The 17,839-nt window shown below is 54.6% G+C and overlaps 2 protein-coding genes across 2 annotated transcripts in view; one reads left to right on the top strand and one right to left on the bottom strand.

Annotated features, from left to right (window-relative positions):
- Positions 1–17,839, bottom strand: part of LOC135287569 (zinc finger protein 271-like) — a 351,290-nt gene that overhangs the window by 98,092 nt on the left and 235,359 nt on the right. The gene's annotated exons all lie outside the window — the stretch shown is intronic.
- On the top strand, positions 9,135–10,264 carry LOC135287638 (olfactory receptor 14I1-like). Its single transcript, XM_064400910.1, has one exon. The coding sequence runs from the start codon at positions 9,135–9,137 to the stop codon at positions 10,065–10,067; it is 933 nt and encodes a 310-aa protein (XP_064256980.1). The 3' UTR covers positions 10,068–10,264.

Here is a 17,839-nt window from a genome sequence, read left to right as displayed (position 1 = left end):
GCCCTCTGGCCCATGACCACAGGGACTGTGTGGGGCACCCGGGCACAGGGCACAAATGCTGGGGGCAGTGTGGAGGAGAAGGGGGTCTCACCTGGCCAGCAGACCCACGGCATAGTGCTGGGTGTGAGCACACAGCAGCGTGTCCCAGCCACACTTACGCTCCATAGCCATCACCTCCTGGTCACACTCCAGTCGGCAGAGCAGAGCCTTCATGGCCTGCACTGCAAACCTGTGTGCAGAGCAAAGCCCAGGTCACACTGGGAGCACTGGCACTGGCCACACGGGCAGGGGAAGGGCAGGAGGACTGGGACCTGCTGGGCTTGCTGGGAAGGCGGTGTTCCTCCTGGCACGCTCTCCAGAAGTTTTCAACTTCCTCTGGTGGCATCTGCTGCTGTGTGGTGATGACAACATGGAAGAGCAGAGCCACAAACAGGCGGGAGGAATGAAGGATCATGGCCTCATGGCATTTAGGCACAATGACCCAGATCACCAGAGTTGCCTGCAGAAGAAGCAGCCCAAGACAGCGCTCAGTGCCCTGGTGTCCATGGGGCAGGGCCCAAGGGCAGATGCAGGGGGAGCAGTGGGCCTAGTGCCCCCTGAGTCTGCCCCTAGACCAAGTTTCATCCCAGCGACTGAGGCAGGGAGAGGATGGACAGCTGCTGGAGAGGCAACCAGGTGGCAAGCAAAGGCCAGTTCCAGAAACTCACAGCCAGGGCAAAAACATCCTTGTTGTCCCCATCGGAGGTGCATGTGCTGTGCACAGGCCAATCCTCCATCACACAGAGCAGTGTTGCCAGCACCTTCTCCATTGTTGGTTGTGATGAGCCTATGGCTCTCCACATCATTGCAGCAGCTCTGTGGGATCAGGGCTCTGTGTCAGGGGAATCTCAGTCACAGTACCATGCCCTGTGCAGCTGTGGGGGCACAGGTGACAGAGCCCCGGTGCCCTGAGGGGCAGGGAGGGAGCATTGGCAGCAGGCTGGGCAAAGAGAGGGGCCCGAGGGTCCTGGAGCTCTCTACCTGTCTGGCAGAGCCCATTGGACAGGCTGTGATGGGCCACGGGCCCTAAAGGCTGGTGAGCCCTGAGCTCTCAAGGCACGTGGGCCCCGTACCTGTCACACGTTGGGGCACAGTGCAGGAGGGTCAGCGCCACGTCTGCAGGGTGTTCCTCAGCCAGCCTCACAATGTCACTGTGCAGCCTGGCATCCACAGTGACGTGGGACATGAGATTCTGGTGGATGTTCTTCACCATGGCTGGCACCTGGAGGAGGCATGGGGAAGACATGGAGCGCTGTCTATGGGAGCAACTTCCCCAGTTTCCCCCCAAGAAGTGCCTCCTTTCCCGTCACAATCTACTGGCCTCAAAGGCTGAGGGGGCCCAGTGACCGAGGCTTGAGGGGACACACGGCCCTGGGAGGCCTCCAGTCCTGGCCCCAGGCTGCTTACCTGCTGCTGATAAGGAACAGCACTGTCCTGGAAAAAATCCACAGTGGAAGCACAAATCTCAGGGGGAGTGGGCATGGCTCCAGTATTTTTCAAGGCCTCAATCTCTTCATTGTCAGTGTTTTTTATGACTCCATCCTCAGTCACTGATGTGGGAAGAGCCTGTGGCCAGGTTTCAGTCCCTGAGGTGTCCAAGTCTTGCGAGAACCCAGCTGAATCTGGGCTGACATCAGGCTCTGCTTGGAGCTGGGTCAGCCCCGAGTCAGGCTCAGCTGGGCCCTCAGCTGCTGTGGTGTTGGTCTTTCTACGCCGAATGTGCGGGAATTTTCGGAACATCTGCCAAAGAATAAAGGACAGGGAAGCCAGGAATGCTCCAAGTGTAGTGCTTGGCTGAGCAGGGACAGCAGGCCCAGCCCAGGTGGGCATGGCTGCAGGTACCTGCGCTGTTCTGCGGAAGCGGCCACGGCTGGATTGCTGCTCTTGTGTGCGCTCCACGGCTGCATCTGGCAAAGAGCGAGCACAGCCAGAGCTGAGGGGCTGCGGGAGAGGCCGGAGAACACAGCCCAGCCCTGCACTCCCCAGGCAGGGACAGCCCCAGGATGCCCCAGGGGGATGGAGCACGGCCACTGCGGGGTGTCTGCCTGAGCCCTCTTCCGTCCTGTCCATGGGCATGGCCCCAGGGGATGGGATGGGATGGGATGGGATGGGATGGGATGGGATGGGATGGGATGGGATGGGATGGGATGGGATGGGACGGAATGGGGCCAGGCTGGCTGCAGGCTCCAGTGCTACGGCCCAGCTCTTCCACTCACCGTCCTGCAGTGTCTGGATCTGCTCTGGCTCTTCAAGTTGCTCTCCTGAAGCAGCTCCAGGGCCTTTCTTATTTTTCCCCCGGAAGCATTTGAACAGGCTGAAAAATCTGCCTGCCATTCTACCTTCCAGCCTTGAAGGCACCTTCTAGAGAGATGCCTCAGGATATTGCCAAGTCAGCAATTTCAGTTGTGCCTTGAAGATTTCTGAGACAGAGAGGTCTCAGGGTAGCTGCAGGACAGCAAGTCCTGCACTCTAGTCTTGGGCGCTCCTGCCACAATGACAGGAGATTCCTGGTAAATGACTCAGGTCAGCAAGTCCCACAGTCTGGCCTCGAGGTCAGCTGCAGGAACAACACCTCAGAACAGCTCCAGGTCAGACAGGAACGAGTGCACTGTGTGGGGGCTCCTCACAGCACCGCTCTGTCCCGTCCTGTCCCGTCGCCTGCTCCGAGCGCTGTGGAGTGTTCTTGTCACCCCCAGCTCCTATGTCACCACGTGTCACAAAGGACACACTCCTCCATTCCATGCCACGGTGACTGTGCTGCAGTGTGTCACAAAGGGCCCTTGCACACACTGCCACCTGCCCTGGGGCCCTGCCTAGCCCACCCAAAGTGGCCCCGGTTGGAAGGAATCCCTGGCCCCAAGTGTCTAAGGCAGCCCGACAGGATCTTTAGGAAGGGCTCAGCCCATCAGCAAACGCTGCCCTGCTCTGCGGGCTCAGGGCAGCAGAAGGAGCCCCCAGGGCTGCCGAGGCAGCCGCGCTGGCAAGGGCACGGGGCCTTCCACGGAAGCTGGCACGGCCTCCTTGGGACACGTCCCGGCTGCTGGCCATCCTAAACCCGCGGCTGTGACAGGCACAGGGAACGTGTGGGCCAGGGCACCAATGCTGCTCTGAGCCCTGGGGCCTGGGCAGCGCTGCCATCAGCAGGTGTGGCAGAGTGCCCACCCAAGCAGAGCTGCCACCCCCCGAGCCCTGGCAGCACTGCTGCCCCTCTCCTGCCCCAGAGACCTGTGCCCCGGGGGGCTTGTGTGCCACAGGGAGCCAAAGCCCACGTGCACTGGGGGCTGTGCTCCTCCCTGCAGGGGCTGTTGGCAGGAGCACCTGGAGCACTGCTGCACCACTTGGTGTCTGTGAGAAGGCAGAGGCTGTTAGTCAGTCCTGAAATGATTTGCTCATGGAAGGGATTGGCAGTAGCACCACAACACCATCAGCTGCTGAGTTTCCCTGGACAATTGGATTGTTCAGGGACACTGTCGTGTTTCATTGTGATCTTCTGTCAGTTCTTCTGGGAAAAACACTAGCCCAGTCTGTGATGTTCAGTGCTCCATTTGCTGTGTGTCTGTCTATGTCTTAGCTGATGCAAAGCAAATATTTCCTCCAGATCCAAAGAGCTGTGCCTGAAAATTCACAGAGCTACATCCATTTCTGATTTTTTTAAAAAGTTTTCCAGAGCCCGCTGATAATTTTCAAGGTTTTCAGAGAACCACAGAATAATGAGGTTGGAAGACATGTCTAGGATCATCAAGTCCAACCTATGCCCCAACACCTCAATTAGACTATAGCACCAAATGCCATATTCCACCATTTTTAAAACACATCCAAAGATACTGATTCCACCACCTCCCTGGGAAGAACATTCCAGTACTTTATTATTCTTTTGGTTAACTTTTTTTTCCTAATATCCGACCTGTACCTTCCCTGACGTATCTTGAGACTGTGTCCTCTTGTTCTGTCAGTCGCTGCCCGGTGGAAGAGACTGACCCCCACCTGTCTACAACCTCCCTTCAGGAAGTTGTAGAGAGCAATAAGGTCACCTCTAAGCCTCCGTTTCTCCAGGCTAAACAACCCCAGTTCCTTCAAACATTCCTCATAGGGCTTGTGTTCCAAGCCCCTCACCAGCCTTGTTGCCCTCCTCTGGACGTGCTCAAGCATCTCAACATCCTTCCTAAACTGAGGGGCCCAGAACTGGACACAGTACTCAAGGTGCGGCCTCACCAGGGCTGAGTATAGGGCAAGAATGACCTCCCTGCTCCTGCTGGCCACACAATTCCTACTGCAGGCTGGGATGCCATTGGCCTTCTTGGCCACCAAGGCACATTGCTGGCTCATATTCAACCAGCTGTCAACCAGCACCCCCAGGTCCCTTTCTGCCTGAACACTGTCCAGCCACACTGTCGCCAGCTTGTAACATTGTAGGGGATTTTTGTGGCCAAAACGTAGAACTCGGCACTTAGACTTATTAAACTTCATGCTGCTGGACTCTGCCCATCCATCCAACTGATCCAAGTCTCTCTGCAGAGCCCTCCTTCCTTCCAGGAGATCAACACAAGCTCCCAGCTTAGTGTCAGCTGCAAATTTACTAATGAAGGACTCGATGCCCTCATCCATGTTGTCTATAAAAATATGAAATAGGACTGGTCCCAGCACAGAGCCCTGAGGGACAGCACTGGTGACTGGCCGCCAGCTGGATGCAGCACCGTTCACCATCACTCTCTGGCCCGGCCATCCAGCCAGTTCCTAACCCAGCCAAGAGTGCTCCTGTCCAAGCCGTGGGCTGCCAGCTTCTCCAGGAGTGTGCTGTGGGAGACAGTATCAAAGGCCTTGCTGAAGTCTAAATAGACCACATGCACAGCCTTTCCTGCGTCCACCAGGCAGGTCAGCTGGTCAGAGAAGGAGACCAGGCTGGTCACACATGGCCTACCCTTCGTAACCCCTGATGACTGGCTCTGATACCCTGGCCATGCTGTAAGTGCTGTGTGATAGCACTCAGTGTGAACTGTTCCATCTTACCTGGTACTGAGGTCAGGCTAACTGGCCTGTAATTGCCAGGATCCTCCTTACCACCTTTTTTGTAAACAGGTGTCACATTGGCCAGTTTCCAATCATCTGGAACCTCGCCAGTGAGCCACGACTCCTGGTAAATGATGGAGAGCAGCTTGGCAACCTCATCTGCCAGCTCCCTCATCACCCTAGGGTGAATCCCATCTGGTCCCATTGATTTTTAAATATCCAAGTGTCCCAGCAGTTCTCTGACTGCCTCCTCTTGGATAATAAGAGGACCATTCTGATCCCTGGCACCACCTACCAACCCTTGAGGACAGTTGTCATGAGGATAAGCTGTCTTACCACTAAAGACTGAGGTGAAGAAAACATTAAGCACTTCCGCCTTTTCCGCATCTTTAGTAACTAGTTTGCCTGCTCCATCCAATAAGGAACCGAGGTTGGTTATACCCTTCCCTTTACCATTAATATATTTGTAAAAACTTTTTTTATTATTTTTAACAGAAGTTGCCAAGTTGAGTTCAAACTGAGCTTTGGCCTCCCTAATTTTTTTTCTACATGCCCTGGCAGCACCCTTAAATAATTCCTCAGAAATCACTCCCTCCTTAAAAAGATGATACATCTTTTTCTTATTTCTAAGTTCCTTCAAAACCTCATTACTCATCCAGACTGGACGTTTGCCTCGTCTACTCATCTTTTGGCACACAGGGACAGTCTGTTCTTGTGCCCTCAAGATCTCTGCTTTGAAGCACACCCATCTCTCCTGGACTCCTTTGTTTTTAAAGGCTGTTTCCCAAGGAATTCTCTGGACAAGTCTTTTAAATAGGCCAAAATCTGCCCTCCGGAAGTCCAGTGTAGAGATCTTATTGATATTCCTCCTTATTTCACCAATTATTGAGAATTCTATAGTTTCATGATCACTATGCCCCAAGCGGCCTACAACCTCCACATCACCTACCAGTCCATCTCTATTTGTAAACAATAGGTCTAACATAGCCCCTCCCCTGGTGGGTTTGCCCACCAGTTGTGACAAAAAGTTATCCTCCACACATTCTAAAAACCTTCTAGATTGCTGGTTTTTTGCTGTATTGAGTTCCCAGCAGATGTCTGGTAGGTTGAAGTCACCTACAAGAACAAGGGCTGATGATCCTGAGACTTTGTTCAGTTGTTTATAGAATAAGTTGTCCACCTCTTCATCCTGGTTGGGTGGACGATAGCAGACTCCCAGTAGGATGTCAGCCTTGTTGGCCTTCCTCTTAATTTTTACCCATAGGGACTCAACTTCATCATCATTAGTCTCAATACCTGTGACATCCAAAACCTCCCTAATATAAAGGGCCACCCCTCCACCTCTTCTCCCTTTTCTGTCTTTTCTGAAGAGCTTGTAGCCATCCAGTGCAGTGCTCCAACTATGTGAGTCATCCCACCACGTTTCTGTGATGGCAACTACATCATAGTCCTGCTGATGCACCATGGCCTCCAGCTCTTCTTGTTTGTTACCCATGCTGCGTGCATTGGTATACATGCATCTCAGCTGGGCTGCTGATTTCTCCCCTAACACAGTCTTACCACCCCTGGGCCTGCTTCCAAACAGCCCAGCTGCATCCCCTTCCCCCTTCAAACCTAGTTTAAAGCCCTCTCAATAAGGTCTGCCAGTTCATGAGCTAAAAACCTCCTACCCTTAACAGAGAGATGTACCCCATCTGATTCCAATAGAGCAGGTGCCAGAAAGGTTGCTCCATGATCAAAGAATCCAGAATTTTGCCGATAACACCAACCCTTGAGCCATTTGTTAATGATATGAGTTTTCCTATTCCTTTCATTATTTTTCTCTGCCACCAAAGGGACTGAGCAGAACACTACCTGTGCACCTGTCCTATCAACCACTTGACCCAGTGCCCTAAACTCCCTTTTAATCACCTTGACACTCCTCTTTTCAATCTCATCACTGCCAGCTTGGAGTATCAGCAGTGGGTAATAATCAGAGGACTGAATCAGCCTAGGAAGTTTCTCAGTGATGTTTCATACCTGGGCCCCAGGGAGGCAGCAGACCTCCCTGTGGGATGGGTCAGGTCGACATATGGGGCCCTCTGTCCCCCTCAGAAGGGAATCACCCATCACGATTACCCTTCTTTTTTTCTTGACATTAGAGGTGGTAATCCTCTTTTTAGGCAAGTCATAATTGGGAGGCTCACTGGGTAGATGATTTTCCTCTAAATCATCTCTCTAGCTGTCTAGATCCAGTGCCTCATACCTATTCTGAAGTGGCACCTGGCTAGGGGATGGGGGGCAGGAGGGGTTTTTTGTTATTACCACCCCGAGCAGGGACCCATTTCCACTCCCCTTCATCTACCAGGTGCCCCTCTATTGCCTGAGAGTGAAAGACACATGAGCCCTCTGACTCCTGGTGGGCCTCCCTTAAAGATGTAAGGGCTGAACTCCACCAGTCTATTTCCTTTTCACTATCCCTGATACTCCTTAACCTTTCAACTTCTTCCCTAAGCTCAGCCACTAGCGAAAGGAGGTCATTCACTTGTTCACACCTCAGGCAGGCCTTCTCCATAACATCCCCTGAAGCCACTGATAAGCTCAAACACTCCGGGCAGGAATGGGTCTGTACGGACACATCCTTTTTGGAGGGCTCTACTTGGTCATATACACTTGTACCAACCACGGATTTTGACCGGGTTAAAACCATTGCTTAGGAGAAAGCCCAAGATCAATCAACCAATAAAACAATACTTCACCAAACTAGCTGGAACCTGCAGCCCTGCCTGCTTGCCCTGCCTGCGCGAACTGCTGTGACCCTGTTTGCCTGCTCCTGTTCACCGCACTCCGGGTCGCCGTGCTCCCCAGAGGTCTCTTACAATGGGTCACTCCGGAACAAGGAAGCTCCACCTCCTGCTCCTGAGTGGCTCACAAAGCAATTAAGGTCATTAAAGTCCTTGTGCTGTGTCTGTGCTGCTGAGCTGGGCTGGGCTCCTGGCACAGAGGCAGCTCCTGGTAAGCAAGAAGAGCTTCAAAAGCACATTTCTCTTGATGAGCAGCTCTTGTGGCAGCCCAGCAGGGCTGGGGCACTGCCTGCAGCCAGCCCGGGCACAGCCCAGAGGCACAGAGAGCTTCAATCAGTCAGAGCTGGGAAGGTGCTGAGAAGTGCCTGGGGCAGAATCACTGCCAGCCCTTGGGGCAGGAACCTCTGGCTGCAGGACAATGCAGCTGCAGCTCCTGGAGCCATCTCCTAAAGCTGGAACATCCCAATGCCTGCAGACTCTATGAGTACATTCTCTGATTGTCTCTTGTGCAGAGCAGCCAGGGGTGGCCAGGGCTGTCCTGCAGAGCAGGCTCCTGCAGCCCAGGGCGCTGTGCTGGTGCAGGGACTCTGCTGCCTGCCAGGGACAGCTCTCAGCCGGCCCTGGCAGCTGCTCCCAGCACTGGGGGACAAGATCTGGGGGGGAGGAGACAGCTGGTAAGGCTTTGAAGTGTTCTCCTTGTGTGGTGAGGATGCTGCATTGGTCAGGATTGCTCCCAGCATAACATTTAACTGCCGAACATCTACAAGTAGATTATACAGCTAACACAGCTAGTCAGGGGCTGGATAAAAGGGAAAATCCTGCTTTTTAAATCTACTGCTGTTGGTTGCCTGGATAGGAAATTCCATATAGATGTTAATCTCAGTTCAGGTGAAGAAAAATAAAAACAATTTTCTCAAATCTGAACAAACCAGGCAGTGACAGCAATCACCACAGTTCACTTTAAAGGCAGCATCAGTGTCGATTTTCCAGCCTGCTCAGGGTTGCTCTGATGTTGCCATCAGAGCCTGCAGAGCCAGAGCTGCCCCTGGGCAGTGCCAGAGCTGGGAGGGGTCTGCAGGGCAGAGCTGAGCCCCCAGGGCTGGGCTGGGCTCTGGCAGCACTGGCAGGACCCAGCCCTGGGCACAGGGAAGCAGCTGCTGGCAGGGACAGCTCCAGGCAGCAGAGCCCTGGGCAGGCAGTGGGGGGAAAGTGTCCCCAGCCCGTGCTGGAATATTTAAAATCCTCTCCTAATGCAACTATTCTATGATTAATTTTTATACAGATCCCCATGCCAAGGCACCACAAATGTCCAACAGCAGCTCCATCAGCCACTTCCTCCTGCTGGCATTGGCAGACACGCGGCAGCTGCAGCTCCTGCACTTCTGCCTCTTGCTGGGCATCTCCCTGGCTGCCCTCCTGGGCAATGGCCTCATCATCAGCGCCGTAGCCTGCGGCCAGCACCTGCACACGCCCATGTTCTTCTTCCTGCTCAACCTGGCCCTCAGCGACCTGGGCTCCATCTGCACCACTGTCCCCAAAGCCATGCACAATTCCCTCTGGGACACCACCACCATCTCCTACACAGGATGTGCTGCACAGCTCTTTTTCTTTATGTTCTTCATTGGAGCAGAGTTTTATCTCCTGATCGTCATGTGCTACGACCGCTACGTGTCCATCTGCAAACCCCTGCACTACGGGACCCTCCTGGGCAGCAGAGCTTGTGCCCACATGGCAGCAGCTGCCTGGGCCAGTGCCTTTCTCTATTCACTGCTGCACACGGCCAATACATTTTCCCTGCCCCTGTGCCATGGCAATGTTCTGGGCCAGTTCTTCTGTGAAATCCCCCAGATCCTCAAACTCTCCTGTTCACACTCAAACCTCAAGGAACTTGGGCTCATTGCTATTAGTGCCTGTTTAGCACTTGGCTGTTTTGTGTTCATTGTTTTTTCCTATGTGCAGATCTTCAGGGCTGTGCTGAGGATCCCCTCTGAGCAGGGATGGCACAAAGCCTTTTTCACCTGCCTCCCTCACCTGGCTGTGGTCTCTCTGTTCTTCAGCACTGTCATGTTTGCTCACCTGAAGTCCCCCTCCATGTCCTCCCCATCCCTGGATCTGGCCCTGTCAGTTCTGTACTCAGTGGTGCCTCCAGCCCTGAACCCCCTCATCTACAGCCTGAGGAACCAGGAGCTCAAGGCTGCAGTGTGGAGACTGACGACTGGATGGTTTCACAAACATTAAACTGCAGGCCAATTTGGGAAAATCACTTGTAATAAAAGTCATCTTTGATACTTCTTGATTTCCTTGTCCAGATGCTTCTCTTTGTTTTACTTTTTTCATATTGTCCAAAAAGAAAAGTTATTGTTTGTGTAATTTCTCATTTTGTTTCTCCCCACCTTCCCTGTGGCCACAGACTGTCAATGAGGGGCTGCGCTTTCAGTGGCTTTAAAGGAACTAAAGGATCTCCCAGCACAGTTTTCTGCAGAGATGCCCTTTTGTTGCCTTCTCTGGAGCTGCAGCAGCAATGTCTGTGTGCAGAGCTGGGGCAGATCAGTGCTGGCACAGCAGCTGTGCCCAGCAGCAGCAGCAGCACTTGGTGTTGCCAGTGCTGCTGCCGTGGCCCTGCCCCGCTGCCCTGGTGGCCCTGGTGTTGCTGCAGGGCCTGAGTGCTCTCGGGGCCGGGCACAGTCCTGGGGGTGGCAGTGCCGGGGCTGCAGCAGGGACAGGCCATGGGCACTGCTGGGGCAGCGCTGACGCCTCAGGCCAGGCCCTGGGGGCTGCAGGCTCCTTGCCCAGGCTCTCTCAAGAACACGGCCAGGCCAATGCTCAGCACAGAAAAGCCCCAGGGTGAGCAGCCCCAGGCTGGCCGTGGGCAGGCTGGGGGCAAACAGCATGGCTGGGGCTCTGCAAGGGCCCTGGGGGAGATGGGAAGGAGCAGCAGAGCAGGGGCTGATCCATCCCCAGTGCGCTGCACAGCCCAGGGCAGCGTCCCAGAGCGTCCTGATGGAGCTGCCAACAACATCCCCCCTCTGCAGCCCTGGCCTCTCCCCCAGCTCACAGAGGTGCCACATCCTTGCAGGCACAGCCACGGCAGCACTGGCTCAGGAGCCCCTGTTTGCATTGCACAGAGCAGGCACGAGCACCCCCATGCTGCTGCTGTGGGGACATGAACCTGAGGGAGCACAAATGCCATCAGCCCCTGGGGCCAGCAAGGGCTGGGGGACACCAGGGAAAGCACTCATCTTTGTCCTGGCCTCTGCAGTCAGCCAGAAAGTTTGTTCCCATCAGCTGGGAGTTTCCTGTGCCACTGCAGATGCTATTGCTCAGAGCCAGGCCTGACTGGCAGCCACCCCCAAACTGCCCTGAGCATTTTTGTTTACATCACCTTTGCTTTCTTCATGTTCCCTGCTACAAATTTCTTCCTGTTGTCCAGCCCTGTTCCCTCCCCTGCAAAAAGCCCATCCATGTTTGCCCTTTCCTCTCTGGCCCCACTCCCCATTTCAGTTCCTGACTTGGCACCATGGGAACGTCCCTTGGGGAGCAGGATCATCCTCCAAGTGCTGCAGGAATTGTCTGCAGGCTCCTGCAGTGCCTGGTTCTGCTCCCTTGCCAGAAGCACCCCAGGCCAGGGGGGCACATCTGGGCTGCTGTGTCTGCCTGTGGGGCTCCCTGTTGTGGGCAATGAGGAGGAGCTGCAGAGGCTCTGCAGGACTGACACGATGGGTTTTGGGGCTGGCAGGAGAAGCTGAGGGACCTGGGCTGCTGCAGCTTCTGAAGAGGAGGCCCAGGGCTCATCCTGCAACTGCTCCAAGAGTGGTTTCCGAGAATTCCAGAACCAGCACAGATGGAAAAGTCCTTGGAAATCATCAAGTCCAACCTGTGACCTGACACTGCCTTGTCTCCCCTGAGCCTCCTCTTCTCCAGGATAAACAACCCCAGCTCCCTCAGCCGCTCCTCACAGGATTTGTGTTCCAGATCCCTCACCAGCTTTGTTGCCCTTCTCTGGACACACTCCAGCCCCTCCATGCCCATCCTAAATTGGGGGGCCCAGAACTGGACACAGCACTCAAGGTGCTGCCCAACCAGTGCTGAGCACAGGGGGAAGAATCACTGCCCTGCTGCTGCTGGCCACACCATTCCTGATCCAGGCCAGGAGCCATTGGCCTTCTTGGCCACCTGGGCACACTGCTGGCCCATGTGCAGCCTGCTGTCCATCAGTCCCTGCAGGTCCCTTTCTGCCTGGCTGCTGTCCAGCCTCTCTGTCCCCAGCCTGTAGTGCTGCAGGGGTTGTTGTGACCAAAGTGCAGGACCCAGCACTGGGACTTGTTAAACCTCACCTTGCTGGATTTGGGCCCTGGATCCAGCCTGTCCAGGGCCCTGTGCAGAGCCCTCCTACCGTCCAGCACATCCACACTCACACCCAGCTTGGTGTCATCTGCAAATTTGCTGATGCTGGACTCATTCCCCTCATCTAGATCATCTATGCAGATATTGAAATCCACACTGGCTGGCTCTGATCCCTCAGCCATCCTGTGGGTGCCCTGTGATGGCTCTCAGGGTGATCTGTTCCATAACCTTGCCGGGCACCCAGGTCAGGCTGACAGGCCTGGAGTTCCCCAGATCCTCCTTCCAGCCCTTCTTGGGGATGGGCTCACACTGACACCTCCACTCCTCTGGAACCTCCCTGCTGAGCCAGGACTGATGGTAAATGATGGAGAGCAGCTTGGGGAGCTCATCCACCAGCCCCCTCATTCCCCTAGTATGGGTCCTATCCTATCCCACACACCTTTGAGCATCTGAGTGGCTCAGCAGGTCAGCAACTGCTTCCTCCTGGTTTCCAGGGGGCTGTTCTGCTCCCTGTGCCCATCTACCAGCTCTGTAGGACATTGGTCCTGAGGACAACCTGTCTTATGGTTCAAAACAGAGGCAAAGAAGGTGTTCAGTACCTCAGTCTTTCCTCATCTTTAGTAACCATATCTCCCCCTGCATCCAATAATGATGCAGATTGTCCTTGTCCCCACCTTTTGCCAATCATGTATTCATAAAAACATTTTTATAATCCTTCACAGAAGCAACCAGGTTAAGCCCCACTTCAGCTTTCACCTCTGTAATTTTCTTTCCCATGACCTAACGACATCCTTAAACAATTCCTGAGTTTCCTGCTCCTCTGTCCAAAGGTGATGTGTCCTCTTTTATCCCCTGAGTTCTTGTTAAAGCCCATGCCCAGCCAGGCCAATTATTGTCCTTGCTGGCTCATTTTTGGTCACATAGGGACAGCCTGTTCCTGTGCCTTCAAGGTTTTGTTCGTGACATATGTCCATTCTTTTCTGAACAACTTTGCTTTAAAGGGCTTCTTCCCTTTAAAATTCAGTACCTGATTCAGAACATCCCAGATCTGCATCCTGAATAGGCTCAAGTCTGATCTCTGTATGTCCAGTGTAGAATTTTTGTTGATACCCCTCCTTCTTTCACAGAATATTGAAAACTTGATTGTTTTATGGTCACTTTGCTCCAGACAACCTCTGACCTCCACATCTCCCACCAGCCCTTCTCTGTTTGTGACCAGCAGCAGACAGAGCTTTCCTTGGGAGTGGGGATTGCAGCACAGCTCCCCAAAGTGCAGCTTGGAAGGTTCAGGCTGGAGCTGAGGAGAAAGCAAAGTCCCTGCCAGGGTAGAATTGTGGTGCTCGAGGTGTGGCAGCGTGAGGCTGGGCCATGGCCGGCTCTGTGTGCCAGGAGCCGGCAGCGCTGGGTGCAGGGAGCACAGGGAGGGCACAGAAACGCTGGGTGAGAAATGCTGGGGCACAGCGAGAGGGGCGAGTGCAGCCGGCCAGGGCACAGGAGCAGCACGCACAGGGGGCACAGCCTGCAGGACAGATGGCCGAGGGCTGGGCAGGGCTGGCAGGGCCACAGGCACCCAGGCCTTTGTGCCCTGGGCTCGGGCAGCGCCTCTGGAGGCCCCACAGCAGGAACTTTCCTGGCAGGGGCTGCACTTTGGCTCTCCCTCGGCCTCCCTGGCCAGGCTGGCAGGGGCTGCAGGTTGATGGCATTTGTCCTTGCTGCCCCTCACATCCCCCTGCCCCACAGAGAGCCCCGAGCCACCCGTGAGGGACAGGCCCTGCTGGCCCAGGCTGGGCTCAGGGCTTGGCCTTTCTGCTTCCCCCAGCCAGCCCAGGCCTTGCTCAGCATTGCAGTTCCCTGCCCAGAGCCTTGGGCTCCCCGCACTCCTGGCCTCAAGGATCTGCTCTCAGCAGTCCCTGGGGAGCCTTTGGCACTTCCTGCCCTCCCTGGGGCCCAGCCATGCTCCAAGGCACTTGGAGTTTTGCTGCTGACTCCTTGAGCAGCTTCTTCATCCTTCCCTCAGTGCCTGAGGCTCCTGGACCCAGCCCCAAATCCACCGTGGGGCTGATTAAAACACAGAAAGCCCTCAGGAGCTCTTTGTCTCCCTTCAATTGTCTTCAAGTCTCCAGGGCTTGTGCAGTGATTGGAGTCAGTTTGGAGTTCTGTTAAGGAGGAAGATGTCAATGTGCACCAAACACATCATGTTTGGATTTAATCATATGGGTGGTTTTTTATTTTTCAGTTCAGAAAAGAGGTGATAGAAGCATTCCCGAAGTGATCTTGATGCTGAATGTCTCCTTAGGAGGTCTGGAGAAGAACAAGCCCCTTTTGGGCTGACCCTGTTTGTACAGCCTGCTCCTCACCCCCAGCCTCACCATGTCTGTCATAACCCACCTGGGACTGACACCCCAAAATATCAAAAAATGTTAATGTAATTTATTCTTTTATTTTATTCTGTAACACATTATTTTGTGTGATTATTTAATTATGTTTATATTTATTTTCATTTATAATATTAACAATGGTTTTTCTTACCTAGTTTTTATATTTGCATAAAAAATCTATACATTTTTAGTAGCCAAGAACATTAATGTTCTTTGGTTCTATGTAGCACAATCCCCTTCCTTAATTAATTAAGGTCTATTGGCTATTTATTTCTTCCTCTTTATGGTAATTAGTAATATGTCCAGTCATTTTGTCATCATTTTTATCATCTTTTCCTCACACAGGGGCATGGGAGAGCCCTTTGGTGTCCAGGGAGACATTTCTGGGGCACATTTGAGGCAGTTTTGGGTCTGGGGAGGGAATTTAGAAAGAACTTGAGGGTATGGACTACACTTGGGGGAGCCGGGTGGGCACTTGGAGGGGCACTCAGGAATTCTGAGGGACAGTTCGGGATCGAGGGGAGCACTTGGGGGCCCAGGAGGGCCCTTGCTGGAGGTCAGGGAGGGGAATTTGGGGCCCTTCGGGGTCCGGGCGGGCCCTTGGGGGGCTCGAACGGGGCTCTCAGGGGCGCGGGGGGTGATGGGAGCTGTAGGCGCGGGTATAATACGGTTTAACGGGGCCGCAGAGCATCACGGGAGTTGTAGGCGCAGCTGCAATGGCTTTTGGTGATGGCGGGGCATGACGGGAGATGAAGTCCCGGCTCGAAGAGCGCTGTACATGCGCCGCTGGGCATGATGGGAGCTGTAGTCCCGGAAGTGGCTGGACCGCGGCGTTTGGGGGTTCAGGAAGGCACTTGGGGAACACTTCAGGGTCCGAGCCGCGAATGGAGGTCCTCGGGGGAACGTAAATGGTTCGGGAATACCTGGGGGGCGCTTGGGGAGCTCCAACTGGGCTCTGTAGGGCGCGGAGCACGGCACGAGTTTTAGGTGCGGGACTGTGCTCTGAGGGGCTCCGGGGCCGCAGGGGATGAGAGGAGATGAATTCCCACAAGCGGCTGTACCGGGCATCCGTGGGGTTGGGAGCACTCAGGGGATCCGGGGACGCTTTTGCGGGGTCCCGAATGGGCGCTGAGGGGCACTGAGGGATCCTGGAGGGTCTGGGGGACACTTACGGGACAGATGGGGGGCGGATGCCGGGGTGGGTTCTGTGGAGCGCGGGGCATGACGGGCGTTGTAGTCCCGGCTCCAATTGTGCGCTTTTGGGCCGCAGGGCATGACGGGAGTTGTAGGCAAAAATAAAAGATGGCGCTGACATCAGGCACTGCTCCCAAGGCCTCACTCCCTGTGCTGATTGGCTGCTGGCTTTGCTTGGCAGGACCATTGGCAAATGGGAGACAGTGGAGGCGGGAACAGCCCTTTCAACTCCTCCAGTCCCTCCCAGCACAGCCCAGTTCATCCCCAGTACAGACCCGTACAACCCCAGTGCCTCTCAAGTCCCTTCCAATACACCTGAGTTCATTCCTAGTCCCTTCCAGTTCCTCCCATTGTCATCCACAGTATGCCCCAGTGTCTTCCACTCTTCTACACTGTGTCCCCAGTGATCCCAGTTTGTCCCAGTATCCCGCAATGTCACTCCCAGTGTGTCTCAGTGTCTCCCACAGCGTTCCAGTGTTCCCCAGTATGTCCCAGGCCTCCCCAGTGTTTCCAAGCACAGTTTAATGTCTCACGGTTGCCGTGGCAGCCAAACCCAGCAGTGGGGTCAGGGCAGTGTCCATGGCCACAGCCCCTTGCAGTGGCCCAGTGCAGCTTGGGCTGATGATCCACCCTCACAGCTGGCCCAGGGCAGCCTGCAGTGGTTTTGGTGGCACCTTGGGCTGGCACACACCTGAGGAGTGTGTCTGTGTTCAGTGGGGAAACTCAGGAGTTTTAGATTGCTTCAAAAAATACAAAAAGGGAAAACCCCTCTTAGGCTGAGTGCAGCCAGCTCTGCAAGCCCAGCAGGTCCCAGGTGAGTGAGGACAGACAGGATGGGGCTGGGGAATGTGGAGCAAGGTTGTCCACACTGGGTCAGAGCTCAAGGCACAGCTTCTCTGAACAGGCCAGATCTCCTGAGGAGAGACCCTGGGTCAATATCAATCAGAGATCTAAAGAGAAATGTAATAAAATAAACCCTTTAAAATAGGTATATGTATGTCTTACAAGCTCTTTGAAATATTTCTCCATAATTGGACTTGGAAAACTTTAATGACCCTCTCAGGGCTTTGGTGTTGTTTACATCAGACTCGGTCCCTGAGAGAGTCTTCAAAGAACTTTTCAAGAACTCAAGGTTAAATTGAAACTCTGAACTTTCTTAAAGTTTTAATGGGTCCCACTGAGGGACACGACTGAGAAACTGTCCCCAGGTTCCAGGTAGAGCAGAGAACTGCAGGCAGTGATGACAGGTGGGGACAAACAAGGTAAAGGTGTCTCTGGTGCTGAGCACACCTGGATGTGTTTCAGGAATGCAAAGGGCCAAGGCCTGAGCCCCAGCCCCTGGCCAGGCAGATCCTGTCCCTCCCTCATTGCTCAGGGCTCTTCCCGGAATGGGCTCTGGCATGTGGGGATGTGCAATGCCAAGGACGGGACCATGGGGCGGCCCCTGCCAGGCTGCTGAGCAGGGACAAGGAGGCAATGAGGCCCCAGGGCTGCCAGGGTCACTTGTCCCCTCGTGGCCTCAGGCCCAGGGCCAGCAGCCATGGCCAAAGTGCTGCCCAAGTTGGCTCTGTCAGGGCCTTGCAGCTGCTGCCCATCCCTGTGCCCTGTGCAGCCCAGGCTGTCCTACGGTGTCCCTGCCCTGCGCCTCTGTCCCTGCAGGCTGTCGTCATCCCCCGGCTGCCCCACCTGGCTGGCCCCTTCCTTTGCTGACAGCTCTGCCTCCTGCCTGCCTCTGCCTGCCCACACAAAGCCTTGGCCTGACCCAGATTCCTTCTGGGGGATGTGTTGTACCACAGCCCTGCCCTGGGAGGGAAATTCCTTTCTCCTTGTGTCCAGTCTGGACCTACCCCAAATACTTGTGGTATCATTTCTCTATCTGGCTGTTTCAATCTCTTCACAACCACAGCCCAGGCACATCAGCCTCCATATATGGGTCATGTTTTTGAGGCCTGCAAACCCCAGCCTGGGAGATCTTTGGTCACTTTCCAAGGTGTTTTCGGATGAAAACATTCCGCTCATTGTCTAAGAAAATCATCATAGGCCAAGGCCAGGCAGCACTGTTTGCCCTGGCAGCTTTTGTCTGGGAGATAGATG

Source organism: Passer domesticus, chromosome 30, assembly GCF_036417665.1.
Source record: "Passer domesticus isolate bPasDom1 chromosome 30, bPasDom1.hap1, whole genome shotgun sequence".
Lineage (NCBI taxonomy): Eukaryota > Metazoa > Chordata > Aves > Passeriformes > Passeridae > Passer > Passer domesticus.
Note: the sequence above shows the minus strand (reverse complement) of the source record. Positions and strands in the feature narration are given on the sequence as shown.